The sequence below is a fragment of the Centroberyx affinis genome, unplaced genomic scaffold (assembly GCF_046629955.1).
Source record: "Centroberyx affinis isolate AG114_WGS23_722 - 3 ecotype Tasmania unplaced genomic scaffold, CSIRO-AGI_Caff_v1 ptg000701l_1, whole genome shotgun sequence".
In the NCBI taxonomy this organism is placed as follows: Eukaryota; Metazoa; Chordata; class Actinopteri; order Beryciformes; family Berycidae; genus Centroberyx; species Centroberyx affinis.
This window is the reverse complement of record NW_027279320.1, coordinates 99,756-120,875: the sequence shown is the minus strand read 5'-3', so window position 1 is coordinate 120,875 and position 21,120 is coordinate 99,756. Positions and strand designations below refer to the sequence as shown.

The 21,120-nt window shown below is 40.4% G+C and overlaps 1 protein-coding gene across 1 annotated transcript in view; it reads left to right on the top strand.

Annotated features, from left to right (window-relative positions):
- Positions 1 to 16,702, top strand: part of LOC139644101 (protein TMEPAI-like) — a 32,081-nt gene extending 15,379 nt beyond the window's left edge. The window contains exons 2-4 of the mRNA XM_071519483.1: positions 12,595 to 12,746; positions 14,880 to 14,930; positions 16,145 to 16,702. Of these exons, the coding sequence (XP_071375584.1) occupies positions 12,595 to 12,746; positions 14,880 to 14,930; positions 16,145 to 16,702 (761 nt within the window). The remainder of the gene's footprint in view (positions 1 to 12,594; positions 12,747 to 14,879; positions 14,931 to 16,144) is intronic.
- The last annotated feature ends 4,418 nt before the right edge of the window (positions 16,703 to 21,120 follow it).

Here is a 21,120-nt window from a genome sequence, read left to right as displayed (position 1 = left end):
TGTGTATGTGGTGGGAGTGTCTAGACGTGTGTCTGGCGCCTGTATCATCCCTACAGCTCTAATACCAGGCCAATGCAGGTTACATAAGGGTTCAGTCGCTCTGTTTGTGTGTGTGTGTGTGTGTGTGTGTGTCTGTGCATGTGTGTGTGTGTTTGTTGACAGACAGATTGATGCAACACTGCTACCGGCATGGGTTATCCAGCTCGCCTTGACCTGGAATACAGATTAAGCTGATTGGTTGCAGTGTGTGTGTGTGTATGTGTGTGTACGTGTGTTTGTGTATGTGTGTGTGCATATGAATCTTTTTGTCCATCTGTTGAGATAAAGTTGAGATAATCGGGGACTACAATCTAAAACTTCCATTTGGAAATCCCATTTGTACAGAACATGACTTAAAGAAATACAGCGAGTGTTTCTCTTTTGCTGCTCACACAACTCACAATAGGGCTGGGCGGTACTGACAGAATCAAATATCACAATATTTTAGACCGAATACCTTGATATCGATAATGTGACGATATTTTGAGAAAGAACATTTTGAAAATGAGTAATGATCATTAGTAATCAGTAGTGTGTAATCAGTAATAAGTGGATATAATGAGCAGGTAAAGCCAATCATCATTCATTTTACTCAGGCAGAACAGGCTAATAAGTTCAGAAAATTGTATCTTTTATCTTATTTATTTTAATTTGTATCTATACTGTAACACAGCCTTCAAGACCAGGAAGAAGTAACATTGAAGTTTTTTTTTTACAATATTTTACAACATTGCAAAAAAAAAAAAAAAAAAAAAAAAAACACCATATGACATTCCATTTACATTAAATGGAAATGTATTTATATGAAAGTTTCACAGATTATTGGTTGAACATGTAAAAAATAAAAAAAACAGATAAAAAAAAACAAGAATAACAGTAAGATTAAATAAACTAATAAACTAATGAACTAATAAACATAATCTAACAAACAATAAACCTATACAACAAGCTCAATAAACAAATTCTCATAAACAACACAAATTAAATATTATTTATTATTTATTTGCCATTATTATTATTATTATTTATTAATTATGTTCGAAAAGGAGTAGGAAGAAGTATACACTTATATTTTTCCTACCCTTTTCTCAACTACTCATCCATAAACTCTTATATACAATTATTACTTTAAGTAAAAAAAGTACAGCATTTTAGAGAATTTTGTGGGGGTGTTTTTGAGTGTTTTTTTGTGCTTGTGTGTGTCTGTGTGTGTGTGTGTGTGTGCGCGCGCGTACTCTACAGGAGGGTTGTGTGTGAGCAGTTCTCTATCTTCTCCCGCGCACGTAGATCCAGATGGCCTCTGATTGGCTGCTATCTGCTTCCTGTCAGCCTCATCTGTTTCCTCTCTGAAGCAGCTGACCGGCCAGGCAGGGAGACAGGAAATGGCTTCATGAAAAATACATCTGATCTCTCTCTCTCTCTCTCTCTCTACCTCTCTTCCTCTAGCTCTCTCTCTCACTGTCTCTCCACACTTGCCCTATTTTAACACTAATTTGTTTTGACGGAAGATTCAACCCAATAGTGAGAGCTTTGGAATTGCTATAGTAGACATACGTAGCTGATCTGTCCATTTTTCAATTTTGAAAAACAATACAATTTTGTCATGATTGCCTGGTTCGTGTGATGGTTGGCTGTCCGGGAACAAGCTGGGAACAAGCTGCTTTCAACTCGTTAGCAAGGATATCTCTATGGACTTAGTGTTAGCTAATTACATGAACAGCTTCCGCCTGGTTGGCTAGACCCGAAACATGTAAAATGCTCTGTTCACACTGCAGCCGAAAGTGTCCCAAATTCAGATTTTTGCTCCCCGACATGTGACACAGATCTGATGTTTTTCGTAATCAGTGTGAACCGCAAAAAGCTTTTCTTCAATTTCGATCTTAGTAAAGTAAATCTTACATCATTTTTTTTTAGCAGTACATAGCAGAATGCAAATGTGAGAAATAAAGTGTAAAATAGAAAATAGAATAAAAATAAATTAATAAAATAAAATGAATCAAATTAAATACATAGACACATATCATAACAAACAGAAATATATAAACAAACGAGCAGACAAATAAATAACAAAAATGTTATATGTGAGGAAACCATGTGCGCCAGTACAATTGTGTTAAATTTCATTTTCACAGACATTTTCGGCAATTTTACGCTAACATACTGGAAAAACAGAATTTCCACTGCAGTGGATCTTTAAAGAAAAAAAAGAAAAGAAAAAAAAAAAACACACCTATTAAAGTAAGAGCTGTATGTTAGAACAGCCTAGGAATATAGGCAATAGCATGAGACCAGGTGGATAATGTCTCAAGTTTTGCACCTGTAACAACGCATTATGTAATAACACGACAAAATGTAATACATTTTCACTTCATTATGTAATAACACCCGCATTTTGTAATAATCTGCCGCATTTTGTAATCCACAGCTTGAACGCAATATGTAATAAATTTCCCCATTTTGTAAAAAATTATTACATTGTGGTGTGTGTGTGTGTGTGTGTGTGTGTGTCTCCTGACATTTGTGTGTACCAGTACTTAGATGTTTGTGTCAGTATAACACTCAGTGTCATGCAGTTTCTGTGTCTCTATGAACCCTGAAGTACAGTTTCTATTAAACTAAGGAATACAGTGACACTTAATGTAGTTTTGACCAATGAAAGATACTAATCTACTGAACCAATAGTATCTTTTTAAAATGAATTGTGAGTCAGTATGATTCATGCTAGAATGCATAAAATAAACATTGTTGTTATAACAATTTTTATGAATGAAGACATCCATTTTGGTTGGTCATTACATAATTCACCATATTATTACATTTTCATCAAAAAAAAAAGTGCAACTCCCGTATTTTGTAATAACCACCGCAATATGTAATAATTTATTCCAAAATGCGGGGAAATGTATTACATATTGCGTTCAGGCTGTGTATTACAAAATGCGGCAGATTATTTCAAAATGCGGGTGTTATTACATGATGAAGTGAAAATGTATTACATTTTGTCGAGTTATTACATAACGCGGTGTTATTACATAATGCGTTGTTACAGCACCATTAACCTTGGCTGTAGATTTTTCTAGAACACAGATATCATAGAACAGTACAGCCCAGACTCTATTCAGAACAATAATCGGTTCGAACCAGCTTTGAAGAATGGTCTTTAAATCTTACATCATTCACTTGAGACAATTTCTGTCCCCAAAATTTGTATTCCCTAGTAATATGTTTCCTTATATGTCCTCACTCTGCCCTGTGTGTTGGAAATTATCATGGGGGGGAAATGTGCTTAATACGTGACAAGTAGACTAATGTATAGCCTAACAACTTCCTTGTAGAATCAATGGGTGCTTGTGGTTTGAGATAATGAGATCACAAACAAGCATGACCTCCATTTATTACAAGGCGACTAGTTAAGATACTTGAGGTAGGCTGCTTTCATTCTTTGTAATCCAGTGACATGTTTTGAAAATGTTGTTTTACTGTTTCAAAAGCAAGCGATAGGCAAAAAAAAAATCCCCCAAAATTGAAATAGTGTTGTTCGTTTCTATCCTGGCATGAAATCAACACATTGCTTGAGGAAACATTATTTTATGGGAAGCAAATCTTGGCCCTTCTATGTTTGAAATCACATAGAGAGCAGGAGATGAATAGGTATAAAAACGGATGTGACATCTTCTGGTATTGTTACTCTGCTCATGGCTGTCAGTTCATATATATATCCTAGAATAGATATGAACAATCATCCAAAAAAATCATTGAGCATCATGGCCTGCAGTGGGAACGGAACCAATGACAGGCAAAAGACAAAAATAGCAGTAATGATGGTTCACATTGCTCGTGAGCTAAAAATTGCTACAAGAAAAATTGTGAAGCAGAAGAAATTCTTCAGGAATTCTATTTTTACTTGGACTTCTCCAGTGCAGCTTTTGAAATGAATGATATCAAAAACAGATATAATATGTGAGTGTATGTGAAAAGTTCTGGTTTTTTTTAATTGGATAAGGTTATATTTTGCTGGTTTATGTTTCCTCAGAAACACAAGTGACATAAACAGAAACAATGATAGTCAGTAGACAGTGGAGGCACAGCAACACACACGCACACACACGCACACACACACACCCACACACACACACACACACACAATAATACATGGGAGGGGATGGAATTATTTTTCTGTTACTTAATTTATTTATTTATTATTATTTTATTTTTTTTTGTTATTTGATAATTTTATTGATGATTAATCTCTTGTTACTTGCTTTGGCAATATTGTTTGTTTGTGAACTGTCATGCCAATAAAGCACCTTGAATTGACTTGAAATTGAAAAACCCTTTAGCTCCTCTTAACCAACACATTTCAATGATATTGTTGTTGCCTGTAGGAAGAGAGGGCAAAGTGTATCTAAAACTGGTAATGGAACCTTTTAATCGATCAAATTTGACAATTTTTTTTTTTTTCACCACTTTGTTTATTAGTTTTCACAATTAAAAAAGAAGCATTATGTATACAAAAGTACAGGAAAAACATTTTTTTTTTTTCAAGGAAACAAACAGACAAATAAGATAAAATAAAATGAGATAACAACGACAAAAACAACACAAACTCAACAATAATAGACAAGACGTGTGTGTGTGAGCGTGCGCAGTTTAGAATAAACAAATTCTACAGCAAATGTTGAAAACAAACAATCCCACAACCTCATAGCTGTTCAAGTAGATATGTAATGAAAGGTTGCCATACGCTGCTAAAATTATCCTTAGGCCCTCGAAGGGCAAATCTTATCTTTTCTAGCTTCAAAAACTGTAGTGTATCTCTGATCCAGTGTTTAAAGCAGGGAGGGGTAGCCTGTTTCCAATTGAGTAAAATGAGTCTTCTGGCTAAAAGAGTGACAAAAGCGATGCAATTCGACTGTGCCGTAGGAAGATCATCATCCTCACGTTGGATACCAAAAATGGCTGTAAGAGGATTTGGAACTATTGGTCTTTTAAGTATCTTGGATAGGGCATCAAAAATGGAGGACCAGTAACCCAAGAGCCTCGGGCAAAACCAGAATGTATGAGCTAGTGTTGCAGGTGAGTTTTTACATCTATTACAAGAATCATCAATCGATGGATACATCTTTGAGATTCGGACTTTAGACAGATGAAGTCTGTGTGCCACCTTGAATTGAATCAGGCCATGCCTGGCACATATCGATGAGGAGTGTATTCTTGAGAATATATCTGACCACTCAGCATCTGTAAATTGTATATTCAGATCAGCCTGCCACGCCTCCCTCAATGCATCAAGAGATGCCGTCTGCATAGATGAAAGTTTCATATACATAACAGATATCGTGCCTTTGAGGGATGGAGCTGTTGGGAATAGAATATCTATAGGCTGCTGTTCAGGAATTGCCGGAAATGATCCGGTGTGATTACGGGCCCAATCCCGAACCTGTAAATATCTAAAAAAGTGTGTTCTTGGTATATCAAATTTAGCTCTGAGCTGATCGAATGACGCAAAAACATCTGCCATGTACAGATCCTTAAATGAGATAATACCCTTCTCACACCAAACCAAGAAGGAGTCATTATGAAGTGAGGGGGGAAACTGATGATTTGCCACAATCGGGGCACACAATGAGCCACCCTGCCAGCCGAAGTGTTTCCGCACCTGAGCCCATATACGTAGTGACTGATGAACTAAGGGAGTGGTGGAAGTGTGGTGCGGGGTGATAGGCATTCTTGAATACAACAAAGCTGGGAGGGATGTTGGCAGGCAAGAACCAGCCTCCATCTGCACCCAGGCAGGAGCCTCATCATTGCCGTAGGTTTGAAGCCAGTATGCCAAAGCTCTCAGGTTACTTGCCCAGTAGTATAATTGGAAATGTGGTAGAGCCATACCACCCACTGATCTAGGTCTTTGTAAAAATTCCTTACGGATACGAGGTGGTTTCTTATTCCAAATAAAGTCAGAAATAATCTTATTGAGATGCGAAAAAAAAGATTTGTTAATAAAGATTGGTATAGTTTGGAACAGGTATAAGAATTTGGGCAAAGTGTTCATTTTAATTAGATTAATTCTGCCTGCTAATGAGAGAGGAAGCATAGACCATTTGTCGAAGGCCACTTTAGTGCGCTCCAAAAGAGGAGCAAAATTAAGCTTAAAGAGGTCAGAGATCTTTCGAGCCACAACTACACCCAGGTAAGTAAAGCTGTCAGTGGTCACCTTAAAAGGATAGGAATTAAAGGAAAATGATTGTGCAGCAGAGTTTACAGGAAAGAGCTCACTTTTTGAAACATTAATCTTATACCCAGAAAGTTTGCTAAAGTGACTTAGTACAGTCATTATGCGGGGTAAAGTACTCTGGGAATCAGTTATATATAACAATAAATCGTCAGCATATAACGATAGCTTATGTTCCCTTCCCCCTCTTGATATACCGCGAATCTCAGGTGAGGAACGTAATGCTATCGCGAGAGGCTCGATGGCTAACGCAAATAGAAGAGGGGAAATTGGGCATCCCTGCCTCGTGCCGCGTTGTAGTGGGAAATACTGGGAATTAATATCATTAGTGCGCACTGAAGACATTGGTGACCTGTATAACAACCTCACCCATGATATGAACTTTGGACCAAATCCAAATCTCTCTAGACTCTGAAAGAGGTAGCCCCATTCAACTCTATCAAACGCCTTTTCAGCATCCAGAGAGATAATTACCTCGGGCAGTGGTTGATTGGGATCTGAGGAATGCATGATATTTAAAAGCCTGCGAATATTAAAAAAAGAGAGGCGGTTTTTTATAAAACCAGTTTGGTCTGGAGAAATAATAAAAGGTAGGGTGGACTCTAGGCGATGAGCCAAGACCTTAGCCAACAATTTACAATCCACATTAAGGAGCGATATAGGACGAAATGACCCACAACTAAGGGGATCCTTATCCTTTTTCAGTAAAATAGAAATAGAAGCCTCACAGAAAGTTGGTGGAAGGTGGCCCTCGACAAAGGATTCCTCAAAAACAGAGAGCAAGACAGGCAGCAACTTGTCCCAAAATCTCTTAAAAAATTCAACAGTAAATCCATCAGGTCCTGGAGCTTTTGCATTTTGCATATTGTAAAGGGCTGCTCTGGTTTCCTCCATAGATAGAGGTTTTTCCAATTGTTCCATGAATGATTCACTAACTTGAGGTAGATTCATGCTCTGAAAAAACGAATCGAGTTTAGCAAGGTCATGGACCACCTCAGATGTATAGAGAGAGGAATAAAATCTTTTAAACTCATTATTAATCTCCTGCTCATCATTAGAAATCTGACCATCGTGTTTACGGATGCTTGAGATCAGAGTAGAGGCCGTGGACTGTCTAATCTGTTGGGCGAGAATCTTGCCCGCCTTATCTGAATGTTCATACAGGCCAGAGCGAGATTGAAGGAGTAGCTGTTCTGTATGGCGGGTGGTCATCAGGTCAAACTCTGTCTGCAGAGTTGACCTCTCCTTTAAAAGTTCAGGAGTGGGAGCAGTTGAATACTTAAAGTCCAGCTGCTGAACTCGGTCGGAGAGATCTTTAAGACGCCGCTTCCTAGTCTTGCCCTCCCAAGAGGTGTATGAAATAATCACTCCCCTTAGAAAAGCTTTAAGGGATTCCCAGAGAGTGGATTTGCTAACATCCGGTGTATCATTTATGGACAAGAAAATATCAATTTGTGTATCGATATGGTTAACAAATGCCTCATCAGTGAGCGAGACATTGCCAAAACGCCAAGGGCGCCGAGTAGCTTTCTTTGGAAAGGATATTTGCAATACCACAGGCCCATGGTCAGAAATGACAATGCCCTCATACCTACAATCTCTAACCGAGGTCAGCAACCGGCTATCAATTAAAAAATAATCAATGCGAGAATAGGAATGATGCACAGCGGAGAAAAATGAGTAATGTCTTAAATCAGGATATAGGAAACGCCAGGGATCAGACATATCATATAACTGTAGAAAGGAATTAATAGTCTTTGCGGATCTTGTTATATTGTAGGGAGTGTTAGAAGAGCGATCCAATACTGGATGTAACACACAGTTGAAATCACCCCCTAGAATAAGCCTGTGTGTGTTTAAGTTAGGTAGTGAGGATAAAAATGTTTTCATAAACCGTGCATCATCCCAGCTCGGGGCATATACATTGGCCAATATTAAAGGTACATTGTACAGGGTACCTGTGACCACAACAGATCTCCCTCGATGGTCTGTAGTAACATTTTGCATAATGAAAGGAGTATTCTTATTAATAAGAATAGCAGCTCCCCTAGACTTGTCTTGATAATTAGAATGATATAATTGCCCCACCCATCCTTTGCGTAATCTGTTATGGTCAGAAGTTCTCAGATGGGTTTCTTGAAGGAAAGCGATGTTAACATCCAGACTTCTCAAATGAGATAAAACTCTATTACGTTTAATAATATGATTAACACCCTTGGTGTTCCAACTAATACAATTTACTGTAATATTGTCATCATTACTGCTGGTTAGCAATGAGTTAGCCATGATCATCAGAGGTTAATAAGGGATTGACTGCTGAGAGAATATAGCCAACATCGCCACACACACCTTGACACAAAATATGTAATGATACGTACAAACATAAAACACAATGCCCCCCCCCCCAAAAAAACCAACACAAATTACCACTCCGCAAACGAGAGGTAAGAAACCCTGAACACACTTGGTACTTTTCCATTGCGCTGCCATACGCAGAGAAAAACAACAAACACACTGCTCCTTAAGTGTGTTATAACTTTCAGTAGACACAACTAAAGAAAAACTAAAATCTCCAAGTCAGTATCTAAATGTAAACAGAGATCAGCTCGTGATAAAGTGGGAAACAAAAAACCAACAAATTAATAAGAAAATAAAAAAATAGCGGTCTCCTCCGAAACGAGGATAGGAACTGACCTTTGTAGGCTATATGTCAAAATGTAAACATACTGGTACCGTAACCTGGTCGAGACTGGGGCCAAACAGACTCGTGGAAGATATGTGCAGTCCAACTCTTGCTGGTGATGTGAATAACTGTCCATCCAAATACATCCCATAACAGAAATGTTATTTCTTCCTTCCTTATCATTAATATTTAAAAAAAAACAAACAAACAAAAAAAAACCCAATAATTGTCCGTAAATCGAGTCCAATAAAACTCCACCCTCGAAAAAAATAATAATATTGGGATGTAAACCAAAAACTGTCATCGGAGTATCATTAGGTTATAGCACATCGCCTTCTTCCTTTATTTACGTCTCCGAGGAGGGACGAATCCGTTTAGTGAGGAAATCCTCCACATCTGCGGGAGCCTTGAAGGAGTATGAAACGCCGTCGGAGGTGAGACGCAGCTCAGCTGGATGGTACAGACCGTATGTGATGCCTGCCTGTCTGAGCTTGGCCTTGACCGGGGTGAAAGCTGCCCTGCGGCGGCTGAGCTCGGCACTCATGTCCGGAAATATGTGAACCCTTGCCCCTTTGAATTTGAGCTCGCCCTTATTTCTGGATACTTGTAGGATCTTCTCCTTATCCGAGTAGTAGTGAAGCCGCACTATCACGGGTCTGGGGCGGTCGCCGGGTTTGGGTTTAGGAGCCAGAGATCTGTGAGCGCGGTCTAGCACCAGGGGGTTAGTTATCTCATCGCCCAGAACCTCGGTAAAAAATGAAGCCATGAATGCAGTGGGTTTGCCATTTTCTGCACCCTCGGGGATCCCGATAATCCTCAGATTCTGACGGCGGCTTCTGTTCTCTAGGTCATCATTCCGGTCCTTCAGATTCCCAACCACCTGTTTGAGTCTTGAAATGGTACCCTTTATCTCGTTGATGCTGGAATCATGGCGGTTCAGCGCGCCCTCGATCTCCCGAATAGCTGTGGCCGTCTCGGTCTGTGTTGAGCGCAAAGACGCCATCTCGGCTCTGAACTCCGTTTTTAGAGAGGCGATATCAGCTTTGGTGTCATGTCGGAGGGCCTCCAGGTCTTGCTTGATTTCAGCACGGAAACTAGCCATCTCTTGTTTGATTATGTCACCCAACAGTTGACGAGAAGTGCCCATCTCGGCTTTAACTAGCTGGAGAAGAGCGTTGTCCTCGGGTTGCTGTATAGGCGATGGAGGATCCGGGTGACGGACGGTAGTGTTAGCATTAGCCATTAGCGTTTGTTTGAGTGCAGGGCTAGCCAAACTTTGCGCCGCGACTTTGGCTGACTTCTTCTGGGTCTTACTCGCCATTACACGCACAAATGGTTCTGCAATGTGTAGGCTACCGAGCTATGCCACCAGAATATTAAAATGTCGTGTCCTACTGAGAATAACAAGCTAAAATATACGGAGCACGTTAGACTTGCGACTACTCCATGTCAGGTGTAAACCGGAACCAAATTTGACAATTTTTAAAGCACAATTTTATTAGATTCTTTTGTTCGTAGCTTTTGTAGTCTTTAGAGTCCAGGGGAAAAGAAAAGTTGACTCTTTGCTGTGTTCCTTCTCTATCTATATGTACTGTGTGTGTGTATGTGTGTGTGTGTGTGTTGAGAGTGGGGTGGGGGGTTTGGGGGAGTCCCTGTCTGAGACTTTGGCCAACTGAGGTTTGGGATTAGAGCCTCTTGTGTAAAGTGAGGTTTGTGGGTATGTGTGTGTATGTGCGTGATCAGATAATCCAGCTAAGGCCAGGAGACTGCCAGATTGGAAGCTTTATGGAGTGTAGGGGTGGATATGTGTGTGTGTGTGTGTGTGTGTGTGTGTGTGTGTGTGTGTGTAGCATTTTTTTGGTCACTCCCATGTTGCACCTCATGCAGGCCTAAATAAAGTTCAGGCCATTTTTTTGCATCAGTTGGCCTCTTTTGGATTTCTTCCATTTTTAGCAGTGTGCAAGTTCTGGTTGGTTTCTTTTCAGTGTGTCCTCGAGATCACATATATCAAACTCTAGGCCTGGATTCGGCCCACATATGAATTGGGTTGTTCATGGTGGCCTGCCTAGCTGCACAGCAGTTAGCCAACGCCTGCTCCCAGACCTGTTATCGGCATCTATCTGTATCTTTTGTATCTTAAAAATGTCTTACTTGGTTGCTTCTGCCATCATTTATACAATAATTGTACTGTAATTGTCCTATATTTTTGTATTTATGTATATTTTGGAGTAATAAGACCAGATGAATCATTATATTTTTCTCACTCTCCATCATACTGGGCTGTTTGCACTTTGGTTTCAACCTTTTTGAGCCAGCGTTCTGTCCAGACACGTGTTTATACGTGTGAATATGAATGTAATTCACTTCAGCTAATCAGTGTCCAGCCTCTCTGAATAAATGTATACAGCATTCATTGAAGAGTTCAGAAAATAATAGGACAATAGAGATTTATTAGTGGAGGTCCTCAGCTCTTGGGCAACAGCGGGTATGAACAGCTGTTCGGATTTCTAAAAGTACGACCTCGCTGTCTCAACAGAATTGAATAGATATTTACTTTTCATTTACTAATTTTCTTTTTTTTGTTTAGCCAGCTTGTTAGCTAGCTATCTGGTCTGCTATTAACACATTTGCACACTAGCTAACATCTAAACGTTTGTGTTAGTAGTGGCTAGTCATCACAAATTAACATTAACATCATTTGTTTTGCTAAATTATCCTGCTGACTAGTTAGCTAGCCATCAAAACCAACCACCAGCTGTTTGTTCAGGTTAAAGGAATAGTTCACCCAAAAATGAAAATTCTGTCATCATCTACTCCCCCTCATGCCAGTTGAAACACAGGTGAAGTTTGTCCATATAACACACAGGGAGGTTGCCAGCACAACTCCATAGCAGCCTTCTCCAAAACAACTGAAGTCAGTGGGGACCAGTTCTTCAGAGTTCCAAAAAGACCTACAGTATATTTACACCATCATTTAGTGCAAATCTTAACTACAGCTGATTGATTTGCAACAAATAATGGTGTATAGGTCTTTCTATTCACAGTGTGATTGTTTGGCTGTTTTTGTTTTGGAACTCTAAAGAACAGGTCCCCATTGACTTCAGTTGTTTTGGAGAAGGCTGCTACCAAGTTGTGCTGGCAACCTCCCTGTGTGTTATATGGACTAACAAATTTCACCTGTGTTTCATTTGGCATGAGGGTGAGTAGATGATGACAGAATTTTCATTTTTAGGTGAACTATTCCTTTAACTGAGCTGACTCTTCTCAAGCTACAACTCAGTGTTTTGGAGTAGAGACTAGGGCTAAAGACAAGACAGTTTACTGTGTCACAGTAACCTACATTTGGAAGTAAATCCACCTTTTCAGACTATTACTTTCACAGCCACAGCACAACAATCTCTTTTTCAGGTATCTCTGTTTTTGTAGCCTGGTTGTTATATATTTCAGACATTATTAACGAACAGCTAATTCTCCGGTGGACCTCCACGATGGAGCCATCTGTGGTTGATACATTTGTGACACAACTGCAAAGCCTCTAATATGTGCAGTGTGGAGGTTATTTAAATACTTAAATGGGTAAAAAAAAAATCGTCCTTATAATTTTTTCTCTGTGCTTCTCTCTATCTTTCTGTGTTGACAGCTGAACTGGAGTTTGTTCAGATAATAATTATCCTGGTGGTGATGACAGTGATGGTAGTCGTGATCATCTGCCTTCTTAACCACTATCGGCTGTCAGCCCTGGCCTTCCTCAGCAGGCACAGCCACGCCCAGAGAGACCAGGCCACACAACTGGTAGGTGGCGCTACAACCACGTCTGCACATGTTTACCTGTTCTAGCTTATATATTGTATTTTATGACATTGGACACCAAACCATTTATGTGTCCCCATTGAATCGTTAGCTCTGGTGCTCCATGCTAGCACTAGGTTCAGTTATAGTAGGCGCAATTAGCATACACTATGTTGAGTGATAGTAGGCTCTGCGCTAACACTTTAGCATACACGATGTTGAGTGATAGTAAACACCATGCTAACACTTTAGCATACACTGTGTTGAGTGATAGTAGGCTCCATTAGCATACACTATGTTGAGTGATAGTAAGCTGTATTAGCATACACTCTAGCATACACTATGTTCAGTGATAGTAGGCTCCATTAGCATACACTATGTTGAGTGATAGGCTGCTTTAGCATACACTTTAGCATACACTATGTTAAGTGATAGTAAACTCCATGCTAACACTTTACCATACACTATGTTGAGTGATAGTAAACTCCATGCTAACACTTTAGCATACACTATGTTGAGTGATAGTAGGCGCCATTAGCATACACTATGTTGAGTGATAGTAAGCTCGTTTAGCATACACTCTAGCATACACTATGTTGAGTGATAGTAAACTCCATGCTAACACTTAAGCATACACTATGTTGAGTGATAGTAGGCGCCATTAGCATACACTATGTTGAGTGATAGTAAGCTCGTTTAGCATACACTCTAGCATACACTATGTTGAGTGATAGTAAACTCCATGCTAACACTTAAGCATACACTATGTTCAGTCATAGTAGGCTCCATTAGCATACACTATGTTAAGTGATAGTAAGCTTGTTTAGCATACACTCTAACATACACCATGTTGAGTGATAGTAAGCTCCATGCTAACACTAAGCATACTATGTTCAGTCATAGTAGGCTCCATTAGCATACACTATGTTGAGTAATAGTAAACTCCATGCTAACACTTAAGCACACACAATGTACATGTGTATGCTAAAAGTGTTAGCATGGAGCGCATTGGAGCCAACGATCTACCGGGGACCCATGGATGATATTCGTGTTCTCACTTAATGGAGAATACACCATTTTCTGAGACACACACACACACACACACACACACACACACACACACTCTATCTATTCCAGACCCTTCCTGTCTTCCCTGTTTCGAGGTGAATGGTCCAGCAGCCACAGTCTAGACTGTAGACTCCTTTGTGAGCTCCTCATAGACAGAAGATAGGCACACACACACACACACAAGCCAGTTCTCTCATCTTTAGAGACAGAGACAACAGGAGCAGGGTATTCATGGGTGCTTAAAAAGTCTTCCATTAAGTTCTATACATTTATGGCCTTAAAAAGTATAAAAATGTTAGTAAGGGATAATGTGCGACCTGTCATTATTGCAAAATAGGTCTGACAGGATGAATCAAGATCTCAACACTGTACTTTATCTCACTTATTACATAGCTACCTACCAAGGAGGTTAATCATTTGATATGAAATATTGATATAAAATGATTTTAGTCCAGCAGAACTGTCTGCAGTAACCAAGCAGTAACGTCTTTTAGTCACAAGGTGTCACCAGTTACTTTGATTAGAAATCAACAGAATTGACTGGACTTCATTGTGGAGCGATATTATGATATGTGTAACAGCGGTCTGTCATGTGAAACAGTATATCACTAAGACCAACTCTGTCTAAATGTTGTTAGTTTTACAGATTAATAATAATAGGAAATATCTATGGACTTTTATTGGCAGGTACTGGCTACTGTCTACAGCCTATTGGCTCATGAATCATGTTTTCAGTCAGTCATGTCAAATAAAATGTACTGTCTCATAAATCCCTGAACAATAACACCAATGTAGCCTCAGTGTGAAGCAGGTACCACTTGACTGTCTGCTGTCTTCATTAGTTCTAATAGGACTACAGCTGTGTGGGGGCTAGTGGCCAGTCAGACTGCAGAGAGAACCCACTGCAGCCGACACACACACACACACACACACACACACACAGACAGGGCTGCAGCAGAGATTCCTCTTAGTCAGCACTTTATGCCAGACACAGCCAAACTGAATTTTAATGACCTCCGTCCTCATACTCTGTCTTTCTCTCTCTCTCTCTCTCCCTCTCTCTCTCAGGATGGCAGCGTGTGGCCAGACAGTGTGCTGACTCAGCAGGGAACGACTGAGGTAAGTACGGATGTTGAGCCGCATCATTAACTTTTACACTCTAACGTTGATAAGAGGTCACTGTTGACAAATATTGGCCTACAAAATTAATGTTTTCTGACTAATGCTGCGTTCACGTCATATCAGAAGAAGCAGAAACGCCCACATCCAAGATGATGCTACGTAAAGGTTAAATGTGTAATATTTCTGCTGTACTGAAGCATAATATGACTAGTAAATTTCAGCAGAGGTTCACGAATGGTAGTGAGTGAAACAAAGTGAACAGCCACAGCGCACGTGCTGCAGAGATTGTTTTTGTTGTGTTTTTGTTGTTTAGTTTGAAGGCCCTCCTGCCACGCCAAGGTCCATTCAAAAATCTGGCTTTTTTTTTTTTTTGCCTTACTTATTGGCAAAAAACACACATCGGAAAATATAATTTGAGACTTTATTACCAATCGGTAGGGTCTTCTGGTAAATTCGGAGTGTATATAATCCTCCAAACAGCTCGAATTCTAACGGATTGGCCCAAATGCGCCGGGGAAGTGGTGTTACTTCACGCACAAAATAGTGACTCTTTATCTTCGATATGTTCCACAGACAGCAGGAATCGTGGAAATGTCAGTATCCTAATCACGGCAAGTGTCCATCGAACAAAAAAAATGCGCTAACTTGGTAAAATGTGACAGAACGTTCATTGTTGTTGATTGTGAAACAGTCCGACCGGTGTAGCCAGCGGACATCCGGGCCAAGACTTCCTTCTTCTGTGCGCCGGTCATTGTTTACAGTCCGATTCATTGTTTACAGTCCAACTTGAGACGTGAGAATGGAGTTGGAGTTGAGAGACGACGTCTCATATGCAGATATCTGTTCATAGAGATTAGCCGAAATGTCGTCTGGACCTAAAACACCTACAAAAAGTATCAATGTTTGTGTATTGTGTGGAGAAACGTTCGACTCTCGCGTCTCAAGTTGCTAATCGGACTGTAAACAATGACCGGCGCACGGAAGAGGAAGTCTTGGCCCGGATGTCCGCTGGCTACACCGGAAACCCCGAAATATTGGCCGTCGCCCCCAGAGTCTAATCGTCCTCAGACCGATAGACGATGGGTTCCGAGATTGCAATGACGCTGAATGATAGAAGCCAGCATTGGACCAGAAATGACACATAGACCCTGTAAAGCACCTGTGCCTGTTGACTGAAATTCTTTTCCTTTGGTGTGTGTGTGTGTGTCCAGGTGATGTGTGGGCGTCTAACCAGCAACCTGCCATCCTTCATGCAGCAGCAGCAGCAGCGTCTGTGTCGCTTCCAGCCCACCTACCCCTACCTGCCGCAGGAGATCATCGACCTCCCCCCCACCATCTGCCTGTCGGACGGGGAGGAGCTGCCGCCCTACAAGGGTCCCTGCAGCCTGCAGCTCCGCCACCCGGAGCAGCAGCTGGAGCTGAGCCGGGCCTCGGTGCGCGCCCCCCCGAACCGGACCGTCTTCGACAGCGACTTCATAGACATTTACATCCACGGCGGGAGTCTGCAGCCGCCCAGCAGCAACTCCGGAGTGAGCGCCGCCAACGCCAGGATGGAGGGCCCGCCGCCCACCTACAGTGAGGTGATGGGACACTACCCGGGCTCCACAGCCTTTCACAGCCAGTATAGCAATAACGCCCCGCCGCCGGGCCATAGGTTAGGAACCAGCAGTTCCCAGACAGTGTACCAGGCCGGCAGCGGTGGCCAGGAAAGCACAACGGCGGCCTCCAGTGGCAAGAGCAAGGACAGTCAACGGGGGAATCTGGTGTGAGAGAGGAAAGAGGCAGGAGTTGGAATGTACAAAACAAACTCCACTTTACTCCTCCCTTCTATCACCTAAAAGGAGAGTAGCCTACCTAACCGAGATCTACTCCCTCCCTCCAAACACTGAACAAACACTGAGGAACCGAGTTTATGAGAGGATCTTTTTTGTAATATTTGAGCTGGAGCTGTGAGCTTTCGCTTGGATACTATGGCTTACTAGCTCATTTTGTTTGTTTTTGTCTATTTTTGTATGCTTTTCATTTACGTATGTTAAGATTGTGGACATGTGAGATTGCTGAACTTGTTGGAAAGAGGACTCAGGCCAGGCATTGGAAAAAAAAACAGGCATTTTTGTTGTTATTTATTATTTCCCAGATCTGTGCACAAACCTTCAGAATCCAATCAAATCCAAATTTTGTAGTGCCATGATTCACACCATTAATCAGGGGGATGTATGTAACAGAAGCAAATCTGAAGTTGCACTAACTTATTGTTTAAAAGCAGATAATGCTTCTGTTGTTTTGAGTTTCTTGTCAGTGAGCTCCTGAGTTGTATTGTCAGTATATATGGTATGTTTGGGTTTGTTTTCATTGAATCTGTTGAGAGACAGAACTCTGCTCCAGCCTAAAATATTCAGATGTTAGACGTTCAACTACGAGCCATTTTTCTAGTTCTGTTCCCTGAGATGGACTAGAAAATGGTCCATCCAGTCTTTGTTTGGATGCCACCATCTCTGCAAGCCAGTCCAGTAGCACTTTGTGCGTTCGTCAGTCCATTGCTTTTTACGGGGACCCAAGAGCAGGAGGAATCGTGGGAAGTTTAGTTTACATGGGGTTGTGGTTTTTTCTGCATGGTCCCCGACTTTGTTTACGTGAAGTGCAGAGTCTCAGGAAATGTGCTTTACAGTTTTCAAAATTGCTCCCTTTCAAGTCCACGCATTACCAGGTCTCATTAAAATCCTAAATTTGAAATACTGGAAAATTTACCCACAAGGTCTGGGATTACACACTCTTACATTTAAGTTATAGCATCCTGGTTCGATTGATAAAAGATAATAATACATATGAAATTTCTAGATTATTACTTTTGGACAGTGGAGGATTTCAGACTTTAAATTTGAATGTTTGTCTCTTATGAAACCAAACAAGCATTTACATGCATATCATGGAACCTGGAGTACAGTATTTCACCATTCTCGAAGATCATTTAAGTTTAAAAAAAAAACTCGGCCGTAAAAAAAAAAAATATAATAATAAAAAAAAAACAACCCAGAAAACAAATCCTATCTAGCTGCAGCGGAACTTCTAGTTGTGCACAACCACCTAGTTAATAAGAGTTATGAGCTCAGTTTTGTCTTTCTTTTCTTGGGGAAGTGTCCCAGAAAAATAACAAAGTCAAATAGTTTCTTGATGGTGCCTTTAATCCTGAAGTCTTTTAATGCATGTAAGGAGCGATCTTACTTGAAGAGAAGAATAGCTGACTGGAAAAGTGAGTTAAATCCCACTTGGTCGATGTCTGTAGAGCGGTCCAATCGGCAGTGGAGAAAACGGCAGCCCCTTCTCACCCGTCTCCCGCGCTGGCACATTTAAGATTTTACAAACAATATTCCGGCAGACACTCCACGGCAATACTAGTATTTAAGCACTTGCATTACTTTCTTACACAGAGCTCATACACAATGCTCTCTTCAGGAGTTTTCACAGTGCAATACACATTTGAACAGTAATGATTACTAGTCCATACTCCGCGCAGACTTGCCAAAAATGCGCATAAACAACGTAGATTTTGGAAAATGGAAAAATCAGCTTTGTCAGTCCCTGCCTATGCCAGTGCTCAATACCCATTTACAGTTTCAGATTGATTGGCCAACCCATTGAGGAGCAAAATGGATGCAGACAGACAGACGGACAGAGCTTTCCTCGTTTTATAGTAGGATAAAGCATTCCCTGCATACTGCGTGGTTAGTCTTCAGCATAGATAGCAGGCTACATTTGCTTGGTAATAACGGAACACATTGCGTAACATAAAATCAAACTTTCACCAAACATGCTCCTCATAAACCATAACATGTAACACCTATATGAGGCATGTAAAATAATTGAACAAGGCAAATCCAGTCATGGCATGAATTCTATCAACTAGCAAAGTATTTTGTGCAGCTAAATAGCTAACAGACGATTGCTAGCATGTTTTGAACTGTGAACTCCCGACAATGCGGTTGTAATATATCACAGAAAACTTAGTTTACAAGGACCCAAACTTGAATGAGCTTACCTATTTCAAAAGTAAGATTTTAGAAACAATATTACGGCAGACACTCCATGGCAGTACTAGTATTTGGTGAAGCCTGATGCCTAATGGTGAAAAGTAGGGTACTGCACTGCTCATCTGTTATTGGCTGGTCTTTGTGCCAGGTGATGTCACCACCTGTTGCACTCTATGGAAGGTGACATCCCCTGGCACAAACACCAGCCAACAGCAGACGGCCAGTGCAGTACCCTACTTTTCACCAGTAGGTGTCAGGCTTCACTAAAGATTTGGGTGGGGTTTAGTTACTCTTTAAGCACTCGCATTACTTTCTTACACAGAGCTCATACACAATGCTCTCTTTCTCCCTTCAGGAATTTTCACAGTGCAATGCACATGCGCCACCTATCCACACAACATGGCATTACCGTAAAGCACTTTCACTGCTGAAAAATTGTGTAGCCCTTGCCTTGTGTGTATTTGGATCAAAATGCAACAGAAAATGCAAGATGACATTAATTACTACAGTGTGATTTCATATGTGGGTTACACATGCATAGCAATGGTCGGCCTCGCTCAAGTCTATTGAAAGAGATTTGTGCCCGCAGACGTTGCATTTGAATTTGCCACGCTCATATTGAACTGTTGAATTCAAAAATGTAATTTGTAAGGCACAATTTAAAATTGAATGCAATAACTTGAAATTGAATGTGATTATTACTGAATTTAACTTTTAACTACATAATTCAACCATATATTTATATATATGTATTTCAAATTCAGTTTGGCCAATTGGCCACAGGGTAGCTGTTGTAGTGTGCACTCCTCCATTGTAGGACTCGATCTTTGCTCGTTTGCTTTTCCTAAGTTCATTTAGTGTGTCTCAGAGAGCTCAATCTGAATCGAGAAAACTGAATTTGAATTAAGAATTGAGAAAGATAAATTTGAAATAATCGTGTAAGTTAAATTCAGTAGTAATCACATTCAGTTTCAAGCCACTGCATTCAGTTTCAAATCGCGCCTTACAAATTAAATCTTTGAATTTATGCAAAAACATAATTAAAAATAATATTCATTTTTTTAATTCAGCAGTTCAAATTTATGCAATTCTAATACAAACTCTGCTGGCACATAATTGACCTAACATCAAAGCTCACATTTCACCACATCAAATACTGGGAGAACTTAATTCCAGTGTTAGATATCGTCTATTTGAAAAATCTGGCCACATAAAGATTGTTGAGATGAAAGTAAAAACTCATTATGAAATAACATTTGTTATTAGCTAGCTACCAAAAGACCTGTGCCAACAAAATAATAACATTTTTGACGATCGGATCATTTTCACTTCTGAGATATGTCATGAATTTCAACAATTTTCAAGATATATGCCAATTTTGAATGAAAGCAAATTGCTGAATGGTTAGATCAGCAGTGTTAGTTATACCTGAAGACTCACAGATATCAGCAGGAACAAAAGGAGGAAATGAAAACAAAGGCTGATCTGAATTATTGACATAAAAATGTTGAACTTGAAGCTTTGGCCCACACATTTCACAGCAAAGAATGATAATGCAGTTGGTATGCCGCTGGACAAAGAGTGAAGTTTAAGTTTTGAATGGTTCAGAGACCTGGTGTTGTGGACCCAAACGTTTCAAGAAAAAAACACTTGTTTGTGGACCCTCTGTTTTAGATAGACCCACGTAAAAACTATCTGAGAAGAGTTTATTTATTCTTATTTATTTGATGTTACAGTTTGAGGGGATGTTTTTGTTTTTGTTGTTTTCCATGAATGGCGAAGCCATTTGATAAGCGGTAGCTACAAACTTAATTTGTTCATGCTGGGGCCGTGAATTTCACCCAAGTTTCAGTTTCTACATGCTCATTTGTGTTATGAATGCTGAAATTCTAGCTCAAAGGAAATGGCCGTTGCTCGATTCCACCTGACAGCAGCCCGGCCTCGGACTTCAAACTCCATTCTCCTGGTTTTTGCTCCTTGTCACTCATTCTGAGCGCCCAGGTGAAGCTCTGTTATTCAGTATTGCTGCTGCTATGTGCTGCTTCTTCGTGCTGCTGCTGCTGCTGCTGTTGTCAATGTTAGTACGTCCGCTCTTTCCATTGGTATGTGTTCAAGACGTTATTTCGAGAAAAACTATAGAAAGTCAATGTTTTTGCTCT